Source organism: Myxine glutinosa, chromosome 1 (assembly GCF_964187855.1).
Source record: "Myxine glutinosa chromosome 1, kmMyxGlut1.1, whole genome shotgun sequence".
NCBI classification, from domain to species: domain Eukaryota; kingdom Metazoa; phylum Chordata; class Myxini; order Myxiniformes; family Myxinidae; genus Myxine; species Myxine glutinosa.
Window position 1 is genome coordinate 334,376,682 of NC_136261.1, and position 23,102 is coordinate 334,399,783.

General features: G+C 43.9%; 2 protein-coding genes across 8 annotated transcripts in view; one reads left to right on the forward strand and one right to left on the reverse strand.

The window, feature by feature from the left end:
- Positions 1-23,102, forward strand: part of LOC137412267 (USP6 N-terminal-like protein) — a 1,021,586-nt gene that overhangs the window by 238,137 nt on the left and 760,347 nt on the right. The window lies entirely within an intron of this gene.
- LOC137412240 (DENN domain-containing protein 5B) overlaps positions 1-23,102 on the reverse strand; it is a 135,437-nt gene that overhangs the window by 36,416 nt on the left and 75,919 nt on the right. For 3 of the 6 annotated variants that reach the window (XM_078769783.1, XM_068097499.2, XM_078769784.1), the window contains 9 exons: positions 22,328-22,606; positions 22,049-22,169; positions 18,502-18,704; positions 17,854-18,082; positions 7,972-8,122; positions 5,280-5,373; positions 3,410-3,535; positions 2,924-3,076; positions 760-847 (listed from right to left, as the gene is read on the reverse strand). In XM_078769783.1, coding sequence (XP_078625909.1) covers positions 760-847; positions 2,924-3,076; positions 3,410-3,535; positions 5,280-5,373; positions 7,972-8,122; positions 17,854-18,082; positions 18,502-18,704; positions 22,049-22,169; positions 22,328-22,606 — 1,444 coding nt within the window. Of the gene's footprint in view, positions 1-759; positions 848-2,923; positions 3,077-3,409; positions 3,536-5,279; positions 5,374-7,971; positions 8,123-17,853; positions 18,083-18,501; positions 18,708-22,048; positions 22,170-22,327; positions 22,607-23,102 lie in introns of all 6 variants that reach the window. The other 3 variants (XM_068097503.2, XM_068097493.2, XM_068097510.2) reach the window with 1 other exon arrangement.

Here is a 23,102-nt window from a genome sequence, read left to right on the forward strand (position 1 = left end):
AAGTGGTCAGGTTTTTGGCTTTGATATGTTTTGAAAAGTATAAACGTTTTAGGTCAGGTCAGTCTTTTGGGACTGCCACTGGTAACATGTAACCCAGAGCTAACTGCCAAATGGTTGGGTCTTCGGCAACTAAACCGACACTCCTCAATGGCTTTGCTAGTAGTGAGGGTGACTGTGACACCCTGCCAGGACTAAAAACAACACCCGGCAAAGGGTGGATGAGCTCCCATCGAGAGCCAACAGCCATCCAGTAAGGAGATAGTGTCTCCTAAAAAAACACCCATCCGGTTTGGACCAGTTTAAGTCATACCAAAGACTTAAAATGTTAAGTGCTGCTTCCTTGCTAGAAAAGGTAGAGCACGGATAATCCCCATCGGTTGGAATCCATGGGGGATGAGGAAATTTTAGCTTTTTAATTTTCACGAACTTGTTTTTTAATTTTAAATTTTTAGCTCTTTCACGAGCCTCGATTCTGTATACAAAAAAAAAAAAAAAAAAAAAAATCATCTTCAGGAAATGCCCTGCTGAGTACAGTGAGAAAAGTGACGCCATTGTTATGACGTCTCTGGTACCCAGAGTATCCCGGGAAGTGACGTTAGTGATGGCACATCAGTATACAGCATTTGAATATGTGATCCCAGCACTGTGAGCTATGTGCGCAGAAGAGAAAACCAACTAGGCCATCCAATACAAATACAAAATAATAATGTATCAATATAATGTAATTAATAAATCAAAAGAAATTGCAAGTTAACTCACATGTGTGTGTTGAGCTATCATTAGCTTCTGCTTCTTGCTGCTCTTTCTCCTTGTAGCGCATTAAATGAGACCATAATGCAGACTTGCCCTGTGGCAAAAAGTGCCAGAATGTTCAGTAATAATCATTCAATTGAAAATAAGAAAACAATGGCAATTGCTGCATGTACAAAGTGTACGATTTGAAATATCATATTATGTATCTCGCAATGATGAAGAATCACTTAAAAAATTGAAAACCTCTTGTATCCCGATCCAGATCTGAATCTTCACCAAAATAGAAGCAATTGGTCCTGGTGACACACCCAACTTGTCCACCAAATTTTGTCCAAATCCGTCCATAACTTTTTGAGATATCATGCTAGATATTGTTTTTTGCCATATCACTCAATGGTGAAGAATCACTTGAAAAATTATAGTATCTGGATCCATATCTTCACCAAAACTAAGCAATTCGTCCTTGTCACACACTCAACATGTACACCAAATTTATCAAATCCATCCATAACTGTTTGAGATATCCTACTCAGACAACCAGACAGGGGTGAGAACATAACCTGCTAAAGATTTTTCCCAGAATGCATGGAATTCCCAGAACTCGTCATGAAAAAGAGAGGAAAACACACACACACACACACACACACACACACACACACACACACACACACACACACACACACACACACACACACACACACACACACACACACACATTCTAAAAATGGACCTCAACAAACACACATTCACTTCAACATGTATTTTGAAGTAATTTCTGTCTCTTTCAAAATGAAAGTTTAATTATATGCTGGTTTAGAAAATATTTTAAAAAATGAACTCGCTAACTATGCAGCCTTCAAAGCAGAGCAAGTCACATTGGAAGGAAAAATAAACTAGAAAGCATCTGAAAATGAAATCCCATCTGCGTCCGTTTGTATTCAGACATCTTTTTATTCCATAAGCTAAACATGACGAAAACGGGGGGAAAAAAATACAAAATGGAAATTGATTTTATGCAGCCTTGACCTTTGAGCTTTTGGCTGAAAGTAAACAATCAGCTTCTAGATTTTGATTGGTGAACTAATTATGTAACCCAATATGGAAATTCTTAAAATTTCAGGGCAATCGGGTGAAAATTGGTGATTTTACGCAACCTTGACCTTTGACCTTTTGATCTAAAAAAAACAAACAATCACCTTCTAGCTTTTGATTGGAGAACCAATTCAGTGACCCAATAGGCAAATTCTTTAAATTTCCGGTCATTCGGATGAAAATTGACGATTTTATGTGACGCTGACCTTTGACCTTTTGTCCATATTATTAATTTGCATTGTCCATATTCTCATAGTAAAGCTTTGTTGAAAGTTTGATGACAAAACTCAATGGATAAATTAAAATTTCAGGTCAATCGGATGAAAATTGAGGATTTTATGTGATGCTGACCTTTGACCTTTTGACAAAATTATTAATTTGCCTTCTCCATATCATAATAAAGGTTTGGTGAAAATTTGATGACAATAGCCTAAATGGTAAAAAGTTACGGCCTGGACCGACAGACAGGCAGACACAAAAGTGATTGCAAACTCCCTGTCTCCCTCTGCGCTGAGGATGGGCTAGTGATGGCGCTTTCAAGCTTTACATGAATGGGATCGGTTACAGGTATGAAGCACAGATAGTTTAATAATGTCATGTACTTGCTGGATATGGGATACCAGAAATGGCTGAAGATGCTACTCTCTGAGCATGCTCTTATTAATCAATAGCACATTTGACAAAGAACACTTTTTTTTTGTAAAATACTGCAGTTTACATGCATATTAAAAAAATAAAACAAAGTGCTGTTAGTTCTTCCAGAAGCTGATAATCAACACCAAATACTCTACATTCAATTCCTGGCTGCAAGACTTGGCTTTACATCTCCAGATAAGAAAGTGGCATTCACTAATAGAAAACGATATCTAACCTCACCCCTTATAAAGGGAAAAGGAGGACAACAACAACAACAACAACAAATCCCCAAACAAAATAAAAACAAAGTAAGTTTTTCATCAAGATTGTCTTGATAACAAAATCTTGACCTGATAGAGATTCCGATACAAAGCTATATCAGATAAGATCAACTACAAAATAATCAGTGACATCACATTATTCTAAATCTCTAACATTTCACCTGCTTGATGAGGAGACCATGGCTCCAGATCCTTTCCAGCAAATCACAAAGGCTGGCAAGCAACGTGTTCTCCTCCAGCCCAGTAATGTTCACCTCTCCATGGCCTAGGTCTACAGCCTCTTGGCCTAGCTTCTCCACCAGCATACGTTTGGTCTGCATGTCATGCCAAGTTACAAATTTATAACAACTGCAAATACGCAATAATAATAAGATGGTGATGCAGCAAAATAACAACTGAGGCATGCAGATTTTACAGTTTTTCTTTTCTTTAATCAAAAAGTCCAACAATTCTGAGCCTAGAGCCATCATTTCAGTACGTAAGGTTGTTATATTCCATCATGCCACCATTTTGCTTTTCTATTGATTGCACTCAAACAATGTCGTTTTTTGAGTTTCCAAGCTTAATTCTATTAAACTCTTCCAGTTCTTCTGAGACCAGCAGCCCATTTAATTAAGGTCTACAAGCACCCAGGAAACAACTCCCACCTTAAGGCGACATTCGCGTAAAAGACCTTCAACAAATTTTGAGTTGGTCTGGGCGATGACAGAGGGAGATAGCTCAGAAAGCTTGGGCTGTCGCACACTCTTGCTGCGAGCTTCCTGGATGTATCTCTTCATGGAGGGAGGGGGAGAGGTGGGGTGAAGGAAAATGTTTCAAATAAGAATACAATATTTTCAATATCTAATCTAATAATAACTAATAGAATATTTTAAAAAATTGTATGTAACATTGAATGATCTCAAAATGCACATTAAGAGAATTACCATAGGAGGCAATTATCATGCAACATAAGTAGAGAGTTAGTGATCAATGTCCACCATCCTGGCCCATTCCCCATCTCTGCTTCTGTCAGTTCCAATAACTAAACTAGACAGTTCATAGACCACCTTACCCGACGCTGTCTTGAGAAGCAAACACATGGGCAGGGTGTATGAGCAGCAAATTTGATTGGTCGTGATGACGTAAAATGCGGTAATATTTTGTCCCAGTACTGTTAAACGGAAGGATTTTCAAAATGGCAAAAATGCCGTTTGTGTTCTACAGTGTTCCCGGTGTCCCGGTGTGTACCCCGGTCCCGGTGTGTACCCCGGTTTAGAATAGGTACACTGTATCCCTGCGCATCATAAGAGGCGACTAAAGGTTGGCGTCAGGAAGGGCATCCGGCCATAAAAAACATTGCCTCAAACAGGGAACCATGATTGTCATGGGGCCCGCAAGGCTAACCCCCGCTCAAGCGGGGAAAATGGCCTTAAAACGATCATTCATTCATTTTTCATTCAGTGTTCAAGTATATAATTCCATTGAAACAAAAGAAAGATTTTAAAGGTCATAAAAGATTTTCCCCAAAGTTTACCGCCGTTGATGCAGCGTCTTTCACACCACCTTATTTAACACGTTATTCATGCCCATCGTTTGTGTCCTTTATGACGTCCTCAAAAACAGTAGGTTTCCTGTTTGGAAATTATTTTCAAATTTATTTGACTAGTAAAATTGGAATTTGAAAGTATTTTTTTTAAATCTCACTCTTCTCTGAACATGCACGATCAGGACGAATTCACAGTCAAAGTCCTGCTATACTACAGGTTCGTTGTCCGATTCATGGTCCGATTCGTCTTCAAAATATAACATTCAATTGAAATTAAGTTGTTATTCCTCAAATAAAGAATGACGTTTGTAGAGACAGACAGTCAGAAGTGAACCAACTGCTTAACTCTACTTTTCGCTTCATGTGCACAGGGTTATAAGAGCTGACACTTGTCAAGGAGCACAAGTATGAGCAAATAAGAGGGAGCTAACAAAACACCACCTAACATCACATTACCATTTCTGACTGCCCGCTCAGCACTGCCTTTGTGCAAGTCCCATCAGACAGCTCGAAAGACATGGCCTGTTGGCTCTTATTATGGGTTTATTTTTCCTTGTTGGCTTCACCACATCTGATCAAGCAATCAACATCTTGCTTGGAGAATCCACATATCTGACATATCGAAACGTCACATAGAAATATTAAACGATATATCCCGTAATTACTGTTGGGCAGTTGTCTTTTCACATTTTCCCCACTCCTTTTCATACTTGTGTTTGTGTGGTCTATTTTGACAGTTGGTCCCCCCACCCCTTCCCCTCTCCCTAGCACAAAATAATATTACACTTATGATTGAGATTTGGCAGTGGTACAGTAATTGAGCACAACATTTTAATACATCTATAGTGAAATTCAATTCTCGCAAATGCAAAAATAAAATGAAAATCATGCGTAAAACTTGACGAAACCTCTGTTGAGATGTATTATTTATTAAATTTCTTCTTCCAAGACAAAAAGGTCACTTTGCAGGAAAAGGCAGCAATATCTACCTCCCGCTGAGTGTTGTCCAGCTGCAGATGCTCTGACTGTTGTCGTACCCTGTCTTTCCTGCGCCACCGTGCCATGGAAGTTCTCCGAGAAAACCTATGTGAAAAAAACATGGTTCGGGATACAATATCATACATTTTCAAAAATGCCCCATTTGACAATCAGTGCATTCAATGCTCCATTATTCAACAATGGGACTTTGGTATTCAAACTAAATAATATTTTCCTCCCAAATGTTCGATGGCATTATGACTGCAAAAGCCCAATTATTTCATTAAAATATCTCTGTACATCAAACCAATCAGAAGTTACGTTAAAAACGCATGTTGCCCATGCCGCACAGGATTCTAAACAGGGTAAGGATGAATGCAGTAAAAATGCAAGCATCGTCTTCTGTCATTGAACAGGTAAGCTGGGAGCAACAATTCACACTTATTGACACATCATATTAAATTTAAATGCTATAATTGTGGCGAGGTGCTCCATTTTAAACTGTTTGTGGTTGTTCGATATATGAAGCTTTTTGATGCCTATGGTCTGTAATAAAAAAATTGTATTTGTGTCAAAGCCAGTGACCAATTGCAAATCAATAGTAGGATGGTGAATGAGCTTTGAAGAAATTGCATTTCCTGCATGGGTTGACCATTTGTTCCTTCACAAAATCCTTATAATTTATGCCACAGTGGCTCCATGAAGTGTGTTAAACCTGTGATTGTTCATTGGACAAAAAGCATGCAAGACAGACATGGTGGATAATAAGTAGGAACACACAGATAAAAGAAAAGGGAAATGGATGGAATCAATAGAATGTTCATGGAGGTATGCTAACCAACGGAGGATGCAAGGAGGTGACGTTTCGGGTGTTAACCCTTCGTCAGAGCAAAACAGCACGCACACATATGCAAATCCCCCCACAACATCTCGATGGGATTTAGATCCGGGCTTTGACTTGGCCATTCCAGAACCCTCCATTCTTTCTTTTCAGCCATTCCTTGGTGGATTTACTGGTATGTTCAGGGTCATTGTCATGTTGCAAGGTCCACCTTCGGTTGAGCTTCAACTTTCCGACAGATGGCCTCACATTATCCTCAAGCACCCTCTGGTACAATGAAGAATTCATAGTGGATTCTATGATGGTGAGCTGCCCAGGCCCTGATGCAGCAAAGCTGCCCCAAACCATAATATTTCCACCACCATGCTTTACAGTTGGTATCAGGTTCTTGTGGTCAAATGCTGTCTTTGGTTTTCGCCAAACATGTCTTCTGGTACTGTGGCCAAATAGCTCTACCTTTGACTCATTTGTCCAGAGCACATTGTTCCAGAAGTGCTGGTCTTTGCCAAGGTGTTCACTGGCAAACTTTAGTCTTGCCCTGATGTTCTTTCTGGACAGCAAAGGTTTCCTCCTGGCACACCTCCCATGTACATCAAATTTGTGCAGCCTCTTTCTAATGGTAGACTCGTGCACTTTGACATCAACAGTGGCAAGAGCTACCTGTAGGTCCCGTGATGACATTCTGGGGATATTTGAGACTTCGTTCAGCATCTTGCGGTCTGCTCTCAGGCTAAACTTGCTGGGGCGGCCAGGCCTGAACAAGTTGGCAGTTGTTTGGAATCTTCTCCACTTGTAGATGATCTTCCGGACAGTCGAATGATTGATTTCAAATTGTTTTGAGATCTTTTTAAATCTCTTCCCAGACTCGTAGGCATCTATAACCTTCTTTCTGAAGGCCTCAGAGAGCTCTTTTGATCTAGGCATGGTGACGCCACACACTTCAACAACAAAGAGCAAACCAAACGAAATGTCTGAGGTTTAAATAAGACAGGTTCCTCCGAGATCCTCTCTAACGATGTGCTAATCATTTGCACCTGAGCTGGTGCACCTGATTCTAATTTTAGGTATTTGAAGTAGTGATAAATGTAGGGGTGTACTTTCTTTTTCCACATGCAAAATTTGCATTTATGTTTATTTAAATTATACAATGGACTACAAAATGTAAATGTTTCATGATATTTGTTATATTATATCACCTTTATCGATCAATATTGTTGAAATGAAGATCAAATAGCTGTATGTTGAAATATGTTGAAAAAGTCAAAACTTTACAAGGGATGTACTTACTTTTTCACATGACTGTATGTAGACAGGTGTGTGCCTTTCCAAATCATGTCCAATCAATTGAATTTACCACAGGTGGACTCCAATCAAGGTGTAGAAACATCTCAAAGATGATCAAGAGAAATGGGAGGCACCTGCACTAAATTTCAAGTGTCATAGCAAAGGGTCTGAATACTTATGTAAATGTGATCTGTCAGTTTTTTTATTTTTAATAAATTAGCAAAACTTTCTAAAATCCTGTTTTGTCTTTGTCATTATGGGGTATTGAGTGTAGATTGATGAGGGAAAAAATGAATTTAAACGATTTCAGCATGAGGCTGCAACATAACAAAATGTGAAAAAAGTGAAGGGGTCTGAATACTTTCTGAATGCACTGTATGTGGGAATAATAGAACACTTGGATTGGTCGCCCAGATAGCTCAGAGGGCAGAGCACTGGTACGGTTTTCCAGAGTTCCTGGGTTCGATTCCTCGTTTGGGCATGTAGTTTTCCCACATATATCAATTCAATTATATTTTGTTCCATTTAAAAATTTCAAAAGTTAGAAAGTGATAAGTGGTTGGATATATATGACACACCTATCTGTAGCAGGCCCAGTTGCCAGAACCTCAGCCTGCAAGCATGGAAAAAATCCTCGCTCATACTTTCCCTGTCCGATGCGCATATCCAGCAGGTGAGCATGTATGGCTGTATGGTCTATCTTGGCCAGCCGCTGTTCTAGAGCTTGTTCTGGAGAAAAATAAGATTTAGAAAATGACGTCACCAATATAGGAATTGTGCAAAAATAAAGCACTTCTTTTCTTTTCAAGTCTGGAGGAAAGCATTAAAAATTAACTGTTAAAGTATATTCCACATTCGATTTATCAAGTTTTCTGAAGACTGATGATTGGAATTTAAAAGGAGATAGAACGACTTAAATGTCAATCATTCAGTCAACCAGGTATTCTAAAACAAATTTCACACATGCGCGCACGCACGCGCACACACACACACACACACACACACACACACACACACACACACACACACACACACACACACACACACACACACACACACACACACACACACACACACACACACAATATTGTTCTCCTAACTTGGTGGACCCATTTGTTCTCTACCCAAACCATCTTAGTCTAACCTCTGCCAAACTTAACCGGGCTTTAAGCAGGATTCGGTGGTGTAATAGTTACAGTGTCTGCACTGAGCATGGGATGTTGGTGGTTCCGAACTCGACCGCGGCAAGGTAATACCAAATACTTTAAAATGGTACGTGCTTTGGCGCACAGCATTTAAGGAGGATAGAGCACAGGTTGGCAACCATTGTGCAGGATGGATGGGCTTATTGGCCTCTTCCTGCATTTAAGTTACTGGGAAAGGATCTCATTTTATTTACCTTTATCCACTCCCCTTTTCAACCTGCTCTCTCATTCACCTAACCATACCCCAGCCCATTATAAGACGAAATAATAAAAGGTATGTCTTTTAAAGGCTTATGACTTCACTCTATAGTAGCTTTTCAGCATGTAATTTGTCCACATTTGAAGGGGCAGCGATTTTAGCCCATGATATCCCTTCATATGGAGTAACTTACTGACGTACTTCATGATAACTAGCAGGCACCCTCAGAAATTTGCCGTAATGCAAAATGTGACTTCAATAATATTGTTACAGACGCGGTTTTGGATGTTAGTTTACCGAGCGGTTTGGTATGACCGCGTCTGCACAGTTTACCCGATTCCACTCGAACGTTGGCTAAATCGCGCTATGCTAAATCAATTAAGGAAAGGACACAACGGCTGGGTTAGATGACACGACACCAGGGGTACAGTTCTCAAGACCTCCGGAGGAGGTTATAATATTTGTATGCGGAACGTTTAGATTACAAGGACAAGAGGGACAGCATAGGAAGGTGGGCACTTAATCACGGTCTTATAGTAACCCCGACAGACCACAGATAAACAGGACAAGACTGACTCACACAGGGATTGATGGCAAGGAAGGGCAGGTAGTCGATGGACAGCACAAGGTGCACCTTGGCTCAGGGACAGGATAGCGCGGTCCAAAAGATGCAGGGAGGTATCGTCGCGCTGGAGGTGGCGTCTGGTTCTCTTCAAGCTGGGGGCGCATCTGACGTCACGTCCGGTAAGTGGCTGCGTATATCCAGCGGGGAGTGACACGCCCTCGGCTCGTTAGCTCCGCCCCAGATGGAATCGGCCCGTTGCTTCTTATTGGGTGCGGGGGGTTACCGGGCTCCGCCCTTGACGAGGGGCCGACAGTCAGCCCCTTCGTGGTAACCCCGTCGGAGCACATGGGCAATGGCGGCTAACCAAGCCGGAGTGAGGACGCACACTCCCCGCGCGCTGTTGTTGTAGTTGTTGTTGTTGTCGTAGTTTCATGAGGAAGATGGGAGGAGGTATGGGGAGGTCCTAAACTCACTACTGGTGCCATACAATCACATTCTGGTGCAACGAAGAGTCAGAATTAATGGAAACGAGTCCTTAACTGACATAGACTAAGAATAACTAGCAAGATGTCCTATAGTTGTCTACGTGAGATGCGGTGAACCTGGGCACGACATTTAATGGGGGAAAAAGGGGAAGGTCGGTTCTACAGAGTGTTGTTTACAGACAATGGGACTAGGGAATGGGGGATTGGGGATAGTTGGGGAGTATTGGGGAAATAGGGGAATATTTACAAGCGGATATGGATGGAGGCCAAATCCCATATCCGCAACATTGCACCCTTCTCTACCCTCGGGGCGTCCTGACCCGATAAATTTTTACCTACTTTAGTGTGGCACTCAGATGTAGTTCCATCTACTATTAACTCTACCCTGCGTGCGACAGTTTTACAGATGTTCACAAATGAGTAAATATGTCCCCCTGCGACGTTGCACCCTTCTCCTCACAGAAACACACCCACAGGATAACCGAATCGCGGAAAGAATTCTCAAACTAAACATACAGCCGGTAGGGAACATTATTTACACAAGACTACGCTGATATTTACACTACGATCCAGGACCTGTTTTTGGAGGAACACATGCAGATGTTATGCATAGAGAGAGCACGCATGCCAGCATCGATACACCAACCCACGAGTGCTCTGTGGCCTTACGGCCTTTAATAATGTGCAGAGCACCCCATCCAAGCACCAAAAGCACCACCCCATAACACAGTCAGCACCATCCGGTGCACCAATAAAGCGTTCATAAATCACCGGTGGTGTCGCAGCCGGCCGATGTTCTGCCGCTGGTGTTGCCTTCATGTGGTGCACTTGGCCTTCTTGCTTCTTTAAAAATAAAGAAAGGCGCCAACCGCGTCCATTTCTGAATTGGGGCCGTCAGGGGGCCAACTATTAGTGGTTCACCTGTATGGCATAGGTGCCACGTTGACCCATAGGTCCATCCACGGGTGGTGCTTGGCCGCAAAAAGAACTGCGGTCCATTGTGGGTGGCCACCAAAATTGCGGTCCATATGGTGTATCGATCCCGGCAGCAAGCAGCGAAAGTGCAGGCCCACAACTGCGGAGCCAGCACCTCTCTCTCCTCTCTCTCTGCCCCAAAGCCAGATCCTCGGAGGTGGGAGACAAAAGAAAAGACAAGTGAGTAAGGTGGTAAGGGCGCAAAAGTGCACGCAATGTAAGGTAATGCACACTGGGGGCACATGGGAACCAGGTGAGACAGGTACGTTCCTACCGTACGCCCCCCCCCCCACCAGGTAACCTACATGGCCCCTCCCTTACCCCTTACTGTATCCACAAAACACAACACTACCCATAAACATCTACTTTACAAATCAACAAACGTCCCTATTGTCTTCCCCGTTCCTCCCATAAACCAAATTCGTCTTCTCTCCCTCCTAACCAATCAAATTTGCCATTTTCAACTCTCATCAAAATTTGCCATCTCCAACTCAACATCATAATTTGCCATCACCAATTCATCATCAGTCCCTCCTAGGGAGGGAGAGATGGAATCACCCCAATGTCTCATCCACGTCGTGATGCGTCTCACCAATCCACACAGCAATTCTCATTTCCTGCACACAGAACAAAGAAAACACAGGTGTGGAGTCATCATCACCACAGGTAAGTGGCTGCGTATGGTGCGACAGGTTCATCAATCCTAACTATTTCCTAAATGACTTTAACAACTTTACATTACCCGGGGTCTTTCTCCTGCCAAACCATTGGCCCTCTTACACTATGGGTTCTAGAAACCAATTCCCATTGACCAACCTGTGGTGCTTTTCAATTTGGGGTCTCACTCCCCCGATTCATCTCCCGGTGCCCTCGCACAATTTCTGGGCCGCGACGTGTAGCTCTCCTAGCCGGTCTACCCACCTGCACACCTCCACCACTGCAGTTGCCTCCGAGCTTACCTGCTCCTTACCCTAACCTAACTACCTGGGGAAGGCCCTCTGGCGCTCTCCCCACTCGGTGCCCTCTCTGGCACTGGGCTACCCGGGTCCGTCCTCCGGATCCTCGGGCCCCACTGACACTAACGGCTCCCAGAGCCCACCTGCGGCCTCACCTGGCCGACATCCTCACAGTGGTGGAGTGCCCAACCAACTACACACACTAACAGGCTACACGCCCAGCCATTTCCACAACACTAATGCACCCATCCACAATACCATTCTGCAACCGCACCACAAAGGCCAATATCCAACCACAATTTACCTATACCCTCTACCTAACACTTACACTACCCGCCCCGGGTACTCGTGAAAGGGGTCCACTCTTCCCCCATCCACACCTTCGCACCATGCACACCACTCCGTACCACTTACTCCAACTCTCTCCACACCACTCATTCTCTGCTCCATATATTCCACACACCTGTGCTCTCACACGTGGTGCCACCTGCACCCTTCTCTCCCCAAGCGCATTCGCGCTGATCCACAACACTCACTACTCACACACTGCTCCACACACCTGTCCAGCTCTCACACAGCATCATCTCATCTAACTACTCCCCTCTGAAACTCGCGCTTCCCAGTCGTCCCTTTAAACTATTGCGCTCCCACGTCATTATCATCCATACTAATCTACCTGCGTCCCCACTACAGGTATCAGTCACTAACTAAACTTAACGTCACCTAATGTCATCTTCTAGGGCCCTATCAATATCCTAACCCACCCGGGCTAGTTTCCACTGCCATACACCCCATAAGCTATTGCGCATTTGCCCCACCATGGGAAGGGTGGCAGGGATGCCACCCTTACCCACCGGGCCCATCGCTCACTACCAATTTTGCACATCAAATTGCAACAAATCAAAAATTTGCCAATCACTACTCATCATCTGCCAATCATTACTGCCAATCCTCTGCCAATCACCAAATTTTGTTTTTTTCTAATTTCGGGGCCAAAACACTAACCTCATCACACAGTCTACTCACTAATGCCTCTCGGTGCGCCAATTCCTGTCCAAAGCCCGGCTTCGTAAAGCCGAGCAATGAATGCGGGTTGTTTGGTGCCAGCGGCTGGATACGTCCCGCATTCGGTGCAGGGAAGGAGGTTTACCCGGGCCGAGATCCCACGCACCATCTCGGCACGGAGCCATCCCATGGCTCGATCTCGACCTGCCGGAATGCCTCAACAAAAAGTGGTCGCCATGACGACCCTTCCTATCCAGCCGCCCGCTCCGCCGAGTGGAGCACGGACGCGGCCGTTCAAAGCGAGGCCGAGCACGCACCGAGGGCCCGATTCGGCTAAAAGTCGCTCTAACCTCTAACCCGGTTACCTTCGATGCTTCACCTGCATGCTTACACCCCGCAGCCTGTTCCTTGCTCACACATCCAGCCGTTTCCATGCTCCTCGTCGTACCTTCTCTTACACACCCAGGTACACTCATTCCACTCACACCCTTGGTCACACACCTGACCACCGAACACCTTGGCACACATTCGTCGCTCGCACACCTCACCAACACACCTCTTCGCGCCCCCTCCTCGGTCACCTCCTCTGTGACACTCACAGGTGTGCTTTCACTCGCACACCCAACCACGTGCCTCACTACCAATTCCAGCGTGCATTCCCACTCACGCTCTACCATTCCAGGTGTGCTTCCTTTCTCACCTGTCACAACCAACTCACGCTCCGTGTCACTCTTACTACTCTCACCTCCACTCTTGACAGCGCACTCACCCTTACTCTCGACAGCACACTCTTCCCTCATGCACCTGTCCGTTACACACCTTTCTCGCGCACACTCTTGCGCATACTCTCCCGTCACACCCTCTGTAACACTCACCACAGGCGTGCATTCTTCCTTACTTTTGACAGCGCACTCTTTCCCCATGCACCTGTCTGTCACACATCTTTCTCGCACACCCTCTCCCGTTACATCCTCTGTAACACTCACCACAGGCGTGCATTCTCCCTTTACACCCTCCGTAACACTCCTCACTACGCGCTTCCATGTGCTCCCTCGCACACGCGCTACGACCGACTCACTCTCGCCAGCACCCTCACTCCTTGGCACGCACTTTTTCCTCACACACCCCAGAGTCGGACTTTCTCGCACACCTCCTTTTTCGCACACCAGACCTGTCGCACACTTCACCAACGGCCTCTCACGAACACCCGGGTCCATCTCGACCCCCAAGCTTCTTAAATCCCCTGGCGCATCATACGCACGACCATATTGGTCACCACTTACACCGGGTCCTCTTCCTCTTCGCTTCTCCTCCATCACCTGCGAATCCCTCATCCGGTTAATGAGCACATCATCACGATCCGAACACAGACTTTGGACCAATTCTTTTACCTCCTCCTTTATCTCTTTCTTATCCTCTCTCCGTCGCTTCTTAATTTCGCTCACCCCTTCTTCCACTTCTTCTAATTTCTGCTTCACCTCTTTTATTTCCCAGTACGTCTCCTCAAGCTCGTCCTCTAAGGCTACCTTGACCGTTTCCATGTGCGTCCTCACCTGCCGGTCCTTCGTCTCCATTACCTCTGTCACCTCGTCCAACCTCGTTGTCAGTCCCTCACGTACCATCTGACATTGCCTCTTTGTCGCTATCAAGTCATCTTTTAGTTCTTTCTGTGTCGCCTTTAACCCTCCTAATACCGCAGTGTTCCTTTGAACCTGCTCCGTTAGTCCTTTTTGTCCCTCCGTCAGCTGTTCCACCTCCTGCGTCAGGTCCTCTATGCCCCCTTGCAATTTTACAGTCCCCTTTCTCACCTCATTCTCCATGTGCTCCTTACAGTGCCTCACCTCCTCGCGCACTCCTCCGACCTCCTCACTCACACCTCTTCTGATCTCCTCTCCCATCACTTGCATCTCCTGCCCAGATGCCACCCTCATCTGCTCCATTTCCTCCCTGTGAGCATCCAGTTTGGTTTCTACCCCCATTCTGACCCCCTCTATCTGCTGCCCCATTTGGTTAACTTCCCTTTCCGCTTGGTCCCTCATGTCCCTCAATTTGCCTTCCATCCTGTTTTCTAACCCCTCTAACCCATTTTTCACCTCTTTTATCCCGTTGTCTAACCCCTCAAATTTGTCGTCTAACTTCCCAAATTTCTTGTCTAATCCCTTAAAATTATTGTCTAACCCCTCAAATTTGTCGTCTAACTTCCCAAATTTCTTGTCTAATCCCTTAAAATTATTGTCTAACCCCTCACCGGTACCCCTCGCTTCGTCCCTCATTACCCCCATTTGGCCCATAAGGGCCCCCATCATTCTGTTTTCCATTTCTTCATTATTCTTGTCCATAAGGGCCTTCATTTGCATAAGAAAAAGGTTCAAATCCACCGGTGGCGCTACTACGGTCGCGGGCGCGGTCGTCGTGGCTATGTGCGAGGCGCCATTTTGCGCGCCCGCAACCTCGTGCGCGACGATGCTATTTTGCGAATCTGCTACCCTCACTGCTTCGCTCTCCTCTTGTCCCTCAATTTGGTCCTGGATCGACCCTGCCTCACTCTCTTCTACCGGAACCCAGCCGTCTTGGTCTGCCATAGCGCGACTTTCAAAATTCGGGTTTTTATTTTTTTTGTAAAACACAATTAAATTTCGCTGTTATAATTTCGAGCGCGTGAAACGCGCTCCGGATCGAATCCCACTTCCCGACACCAAATGTTACTCTAATAGTACAATTGGTGTTCCAAAATTTGGGCCTAACAAATTTAGTCCCAGGTCCGAATCCAACTCCTGACACCAAATGTTACAGACGCGGTTTTGGATGTTAGTTTACCGAGCGGTTTGGTATGACCGCGTCTGCACAGTTTACCCGATTCCACTCGAACGTTGGCCAAATCGCGCTATGCTAAATCAATTAAGGAAAGGACACAACGGCTGGGTTAGATGACACGACACCAGGGGTACAGTTCTCAAGACCTCCGGAGGAGGTTATAATATTTGTATGCGGAACGTTTAGATTACAAGGACAAGAGGGACAGCATAGGAAGGTGGGCACTTAATCACGGTCTTATAGTAACCCCGACAGACCACAGATAAACAGGACAAGACTGACTCACACAGGGATTGATGGCAAGGAAGGGCAGGTAGTCGATGGACAGCACAAGGTGCACCTTGGCTCAGGGACAGGATAGCGCGGTCCAAAAGATGCAGGGAGGTATCGTCGCGCTGGAGGTGGCGTCTGGTTCTCTTCAAGCTGGGGGCGCATCTGACGTCACGTCCGGTAAGTGGCTGCGTATATCCAGCGGGGAGTGACACGCCCTCGGCTCGTTAGCTCCGCCCCAGATGGAATCGGCCCGTTGCTTCTTATTGGGTGCGGGGGGTTACCGGGCTCCGCCCTTGACGAGGGGCCGACAGTCAGCCCCTTCGTGGTAACCCCGTCGGAGCACATGGGCAATGGCGGCTAACCAAGCCGGAGTGAGGACGCACACTCCCCGCGCGCTGTTGTTGTAGTTGTTGTTGTTGTCGTAGTTTCATGAGGAAGATGGGAGGAGGTATGGGGAGGTCCTAAACTCACTACTGGTGCCATACAATCACATTCTGGTGCAACGAAGAGTCAGAATTAATGGAAACGAGTCCTTAACTGACATAGACTAAGAATAACTAGCAAGATGTCCTATAGTTGTCTACGTGAGATGCGGTGAACCTGGGCACGACATTTAATGGGGGAAAAAGGGGAAGGTCGGTTCTACAGAGTGTTGTTTACAGACAATGGGACTAGGGAATGGGGGATTGGGGATAGTTGGGGAGTATTGGGGAAATAGGGGAATATTTACAAGCGGATATGGATGGAGGCCAAATCCCATATCCGCAACAATATTATGCAATGAAAATATCAATATCATGGGAATTTAATAGTCTAGGCATGTGTGAACTAAACATGTTGCTTGAGTAAATCAACACCTTCCTCTCCTCAGCCTAATTCTGAAACTTCCCCACCCACCCCCAACTTCAATCTCCTCTCCATTCCATGTCCTCAACCTTCCAACTACAAGCTTTCAACTCTCTCCTCCACCCCCATACCCAATTATTTCCCCGCTGTGCCCCCCCCCTCCTCCCTAACTCAACTCTCTGTCCTCCCCTCCACCTATATTCCCATTCTTCAAAACAAGAGTATTCTTACATCATTATATAATATTTAGTCATTACCTCAATAAAATAGTGAAATATTTAACTCTTTCTCATGCCTCACCTATTCCTACCTCCAAGTATTCCCTACCTCCAAGTATTCCTACCACCTTCCTAAATTCTCCTTTCACTCCCTTCACAATCTCGGTAACAGTGAGATATGTCTCATGAGAACAATAAATAGCGCCGAGTGGGCTAATGGTCATCTCTTGAGGTTGTAGTTCAGACCACTGCTGATTTTGGCGGACCATCTGAGAGCCCCCCTGATCCTCTGGGAGGCCCCTGATAGAAAATCGCAGAATCTAAGACCAAGCGATCATGCGGACCATGGAGTAGAAGGGCTGTATCGGATTTCAGAGCAATCAGTTGGTAAATAAGGGACAAGAAGTGATCCTAAATTGAAGAATCTAAGCCTGAGCGATTGTGAGGGCTACTGCCTTGTATTCATGTGTCAAGTTTCAGGACAATCAGCCGGGTGATAAGGGAGGAGTAGCAAAAATAGCAAAAGACTAACGGACGGATGACCAGACGGACAGACGTGTCAGATATCCGGACATCACAACCCATTTTATAAGTTAATCTCTTTGAGAATCGAGATGACGATGACCTAATAATTGTCCAAATTACCTTCAGATCCCAATTCACAATCTCGCGAGATGTGACCCACGTATATTCTGTCGAATTGCCACTCTCAAGTGATTGTGAGTAGCCTAATTAGGTTAATCAATGATCCAAAATGAATTATCTTCTTGTTGATGCATAAATACATTGTTGAAAATAAAATAAGAAAACAACATTAAATTCACAATCTCACGAGATTCCATCAACCTGCGATATGTGACGGAGGGACAGACAGTGACAAGCATATTATTACATAGATGTGTGTTGTGTGTAAACACACCATTCTGACGCACAGCTGAACACTTCTGGTACGTCGCACGCAGGAGTGGTGCTCTTACACCAAACATGCGTGCTTTCTCGACACGCAAATCAAACACTCGCAGCAGGGGATCCTTTTCCTCCCATTGGGCAAGGATCTTGTTGTCCACAAATGATGCAAACATTTGTGTCTCGATGAAGCGTGAAAGGAAAGGCAGATAGGGTTCAGGCTGATCTGATAAAAAAGATGCCTGGGAAAAGGAGAAAGGGAAAAATTAGTACAGAATAAGAGAAAGGAAGAAATTAGTACCAAACTAATCAATTCGTCATTGTCACACACCCAACCTGTCCATGACGTTGCACTAGTTTCTAATAATACAGGAAATGTAGTTGAAGCTGTGAAATCCCCAATGCAGTGACACTCAAAAAGCGTATATGCAAAAGTGGCAATTGCAAAAGTGAATCGAGAAAGTTCAGACATCCGAATCATTCTCCAGATTAAGGAGAATTAAAAATTGAATCCAGGATTTGAGTTCTATAGCAACAAAAGGGATTTTGAAAAGTCGCATCATAAAAATTGTTATAACCCACGAAGCCTTCAGCACAGGAATGAAACTTCAAAATGGTACAGGTACAAGGAGGAAGTATCCATAAAAATGGGCAAATTCACCTTATCAAAGTTGTGCATATGTTCTCGATTGTTAAGCCAAGCATCCATGTCCTGAGAGGGCTGGATCACAAACTTCTCGTAGTCTGCGAAGAGCTGAGTAAATTGGTTCCCAAACACTTCTCGCACGTGAACATTGAACCGGGCATCGTGCATTTCCTCAACTTCACTGCTTTCCTGTAGTCCATCCACCTGTGACCGGCCAACTGCTTGACCAACAAATGCACCAAAGGAATGCTTCAGATTTGGCAAAGTCATAGTGGATTTCTTTTTTATTTATTAACATTGATAGTTTCATAAAAAGTTCCAAAAAAAACCGCAACCCTATTAAATATATGTGAAATACTGTATTTATTTTTATTTGAATTTTTTTTTCGATTGCAGCTTTGTATGCATGAAGCATCATTTGGAGGAAAACCTGCAAACATCAGAGAGTGATACTATTAATTTTGGAGATGGCATGGACAATTGAACAAAGGATCTTTATTGTGGAGTCTTACTTTGCCACAAAGTCATTTAAACATACTCAAACACGATTTACAAAGAAGTTCAAGACCAGATTAGCCCCAGATAAGTCTGATATTTTTTGATTAAGAAAGAGGTTTAAGTCCCACGGGACAGAACAAAACCTTAATTTCTCAGTCTGGTCACCCGAGGCCTGCAAGATCACGAGAAAACATTGAAGTGGTCAATGAAGCAGTTTTGAGGAGGCCCAGGAAATCTCTGCGTCGTTGATCTCAAGAATTGCACTTATCTTTATCAAGTACGCAAATAATTCTGAAGCAGGAACTAAAAATCTACCCATATCGCAGACAAGTGAAGCTCGTGAAAGGCCATTGCACAGGCAGAAATGCATTGCATGGGATGCCGTAAGCAAATATGGCATCATTGGGCCTTTCTGGTTTCAGGATAAAGAAGGGAAATGGGTAACCGTAACCACTGAACGGTACTTGAAACTTATCCAGAAGTTATGGGGTACATTAACGAGGAATCGCCACATCAACAGATTTGCGCATTGGTTTCCACAAGATGGGGCCACACCTCACACTTCCAACATCGACACAGTGGCTCCAACAAAAATTCAATGATAGAATCGTCTCTAGAATGACAGATGTTGAACGGCCTCCCATTCTCTGGACTTCAACCCATATGACCTCGATATTTGGGGTTACCTGAAGGATAGCGTGTACCAGGGGGAAACCTCAGACCAATGACGACCTCAAAAATGCAATTGCCACCAACATCAATGCTATTCCGGTTCAGGAATGCAACCGAGTTATCGACAACTTCACCAGTAGGATACATTTGTGCGTGCTGAAGCAGGGCAGCCATTTGGAACATGTTTTGTGAACCTTCTGCTGAAATCACTAGTTTCATTTTTGTGTGTGACCTTATTATACATATTACAAATATTCTTTTGTACAAGTTTCATGTTGTTTTAATTGAAAATTAACTAATTATAAAAACAACTGTGGGTTGCGTTTTTTATGAAATATGCAGTATCATAACTATAACTAACTAACCAACCAACCAACCAACCAACCAACCAACTAACACACACACACACACACACACACACACACACACACACACACACACACACACACACACACACACACACACACACACACACACACACACACACACACACACACACACACACACACACACACACACACACACACGTCGGCAAGATCACATTTGGATGATCATCAGATTAAGATAAGGTAACATTCATAGAAAGGTTGGACTTTCCTTATTACGACCCTCGCCAGAGGAGAGGGTATTGCATTTGAGTCCGTTTGTCTGTGTGTTTGTTACTTGCAAAATCGAAGATTTTTCAAGTGTATTGGTCGGTTCCATTTGTGGTTCTGTCTATTTGTCTGTTTGTCACCGGCCTACAGGTCACAATTCTAAACCGATCGTCACGAAAATTCACCAAGTTGTATAAGTCGTCCCAATTGAGAAGCCTATTGATTTTGAGGTCAAAGGTCATCGAGGTCAAATTTCTAAAATCGCCATTTAAAATCCGATTGACTTGAAAATTGAATAGCATTTGTATATCAAGTCACTAAATTGGGAAATGAACTATTTTTGAGGTCAAAAGGTCAAAGGTCAACTTAAGGTCGAATTTTAAAAATCATCAATTTTCATCTAAAAAGTCATCAATTCTCAACCGATTGACTTGAAAATTGAACAGCATTTGCATATCGAGTCACTAAATTGGGAAACATGCTATTTTTGAGGTCAAAGGTCAACTCAAGGTCAAACTTCCAAAATCATCACTTTTAATCTGAAAAAACTGTCAATTTTCATCCGATTGACTTTAAAATTGAACAGCATTTGCATATCGAGTCACTAATTGGAAACATACTATTTTTGAGGTCAAAAGGTCAAAGGTCAACTCAAGGTCAACCTTCCAAAATCATCATTTTCATCTGAAAAATCGTCAATTTTTTCCTATTGACCCGAGCTTTAATTAAGATTGTGGACAATTTGCTGTATCAATCGAATTTTTTTTCTTGGGGACGGGGGGGGGGGGGGGGGGCGTATTTTGCAAGTATCGTACTCTGCATGATGTCTTCTTGTTTGTCTGTTTGTTTGCTTGTCTGCACAGAATAAATATGATTTTCTCTGCAACCGTTGGTCTGATTGACAGGAAATTTTCACCATAGGTGCAACTCCACCTGTATAATTTTTAAATTATACGAATGATGTCATAGGTCATGTGGTACGAGTACCATCGTGGAAAAACCGAAAAACTTTGCACCTCTATATCTCCGAAAGCGCTGCATCAAAAAATTTGAGCCATGGCTCATTGTAAAGAACTCTCCATGCGGAATAACATATGGTAATGATTATGTCATAGGTGTCTCCAATATGACATCATAATTCGACAAGTACAAACCTTCATCCGATCAGGATGAAATTTCTTGAGTGTCATCTATGGATAAATTGGTGGAGAAGAAAAAATAATGATGACGTCACCGGTCATGTAGTTCGGCCGCCATATTTGTTTTAACACAAAGACCTTTAAAAAAAACACTAAAAACACGTCCTGGTGAGGGTCGGCAATCTCCAATTTCTCTTTCTTGTTGGTTTATGTTTCAAAAAAGGTAATCAAAATTATAAACAAACAAATCAAAATGAGAGATGACAAGACCAGTAAATGAAATTGAGGAATTACCGAGATGAAAATGGAAAGGATGCAGTGTTGAAAAAATACCCTGAAGCACAGGGGTGCATAAATCCAAGTGTAACAAGAGGGACAATTGCTTTGCAATTCATGTCCCCTACCGGTGATATTCTCCAAGTCCAAAAAGGGTATAACTCCGTGAAAAATTGGTGAAACTGAAACTTCTTCTGTAACTTATCAAAATAAAGCCATGTACCAAGTTTCAGTTGAATATGTTAAAGGGTAAGGGCAGAAAGCCTGGAAAACCACAGGTGGGACGGACAGATGGACAGAAGTATGGACGTACAGACAGACGGAGAGCAAACCTATAGTCCCTCTGGTGAAACCAGTAGGGGACTAATAAGCAGCAAATACCTGCACCATCTCCACGAGCTTTTCCTCTACCATCTAAGGGCCTTGAAGCTGGGTCCGATAGATCAAGGGCCAGCCCTGTCCGCTTTGCTAGTGCATGCAGTTTGGCAAGCGTTTCATTCCCCTGCAAGTTCACGTGTCAGAGTTAGTGTGATATCAATTTAAAAAGTCACACATTTTCCATTTTTGGATTAATTCCTCATCCAATTATGATGATAAAAGCAAGAGCAGGACCTCTTTCCAAAACAAGCAACCCCATCACAATGCAAGTAGACGTCGAACCTTGAGTAGCTCTTCCATAGAGGGCTGTAGTTGCACAGTACTCTCACAGAGAACATTCCCATTGCAATGATCCTCGCTTGTTAACTGCATGGGGTTGAGTGTGAGGTCACGAAGGTGTGATGCACTGTCACTGCAAAGCAGGCTGCCCTCAGGGGACACCCCAAGGTTTAGCAGCACCTCGGAGAGCTCCTGCACAAACTCCGGTTTATTGGGGAACTGTGGAAGGTCTTCAGGAAGCTCCAAGCTCCGATGGTCCACATCGACCAAACACAGCCCAGCCTTGTGGGTGGAAGAGTGAGGGATGATGCATGTATGCAAGCCACATATTATTTTAAAAATGCAATACAAGAACCAAGCAACCCCAAATTATGTTGTCACGTAAAACACTAGAGGGTTCATAGAACACTTTACTCCATGCAGTGTTCAACTATATAATTCAACTGAAATAAAATAATGATTTTAAGGGTCGTATCAAAAAATTCCAGAAGTTTAGTGCCATTGACAGTGTCTTTATACACCACCTTATTTAACATGTCCAAATACTGCTAAACAGAAGGGGTTTGAAAGTGTCAAGGAGGTGATTTGTGTTCTACAGTGTTCAGGTATATAATTAAACGAAAATAAAATAAAGATTTTAACGGTCATAGAAAAAAAAATTCTGGAAGTTTACTGCTGTAGATGCTAGTGTCTTACACACAACCCACCGCCCAATCTCACACAGTACATTGGTTCTTCATGCCTGCTGTTTGTGTCCATAATGGCATCCTTAAAAATA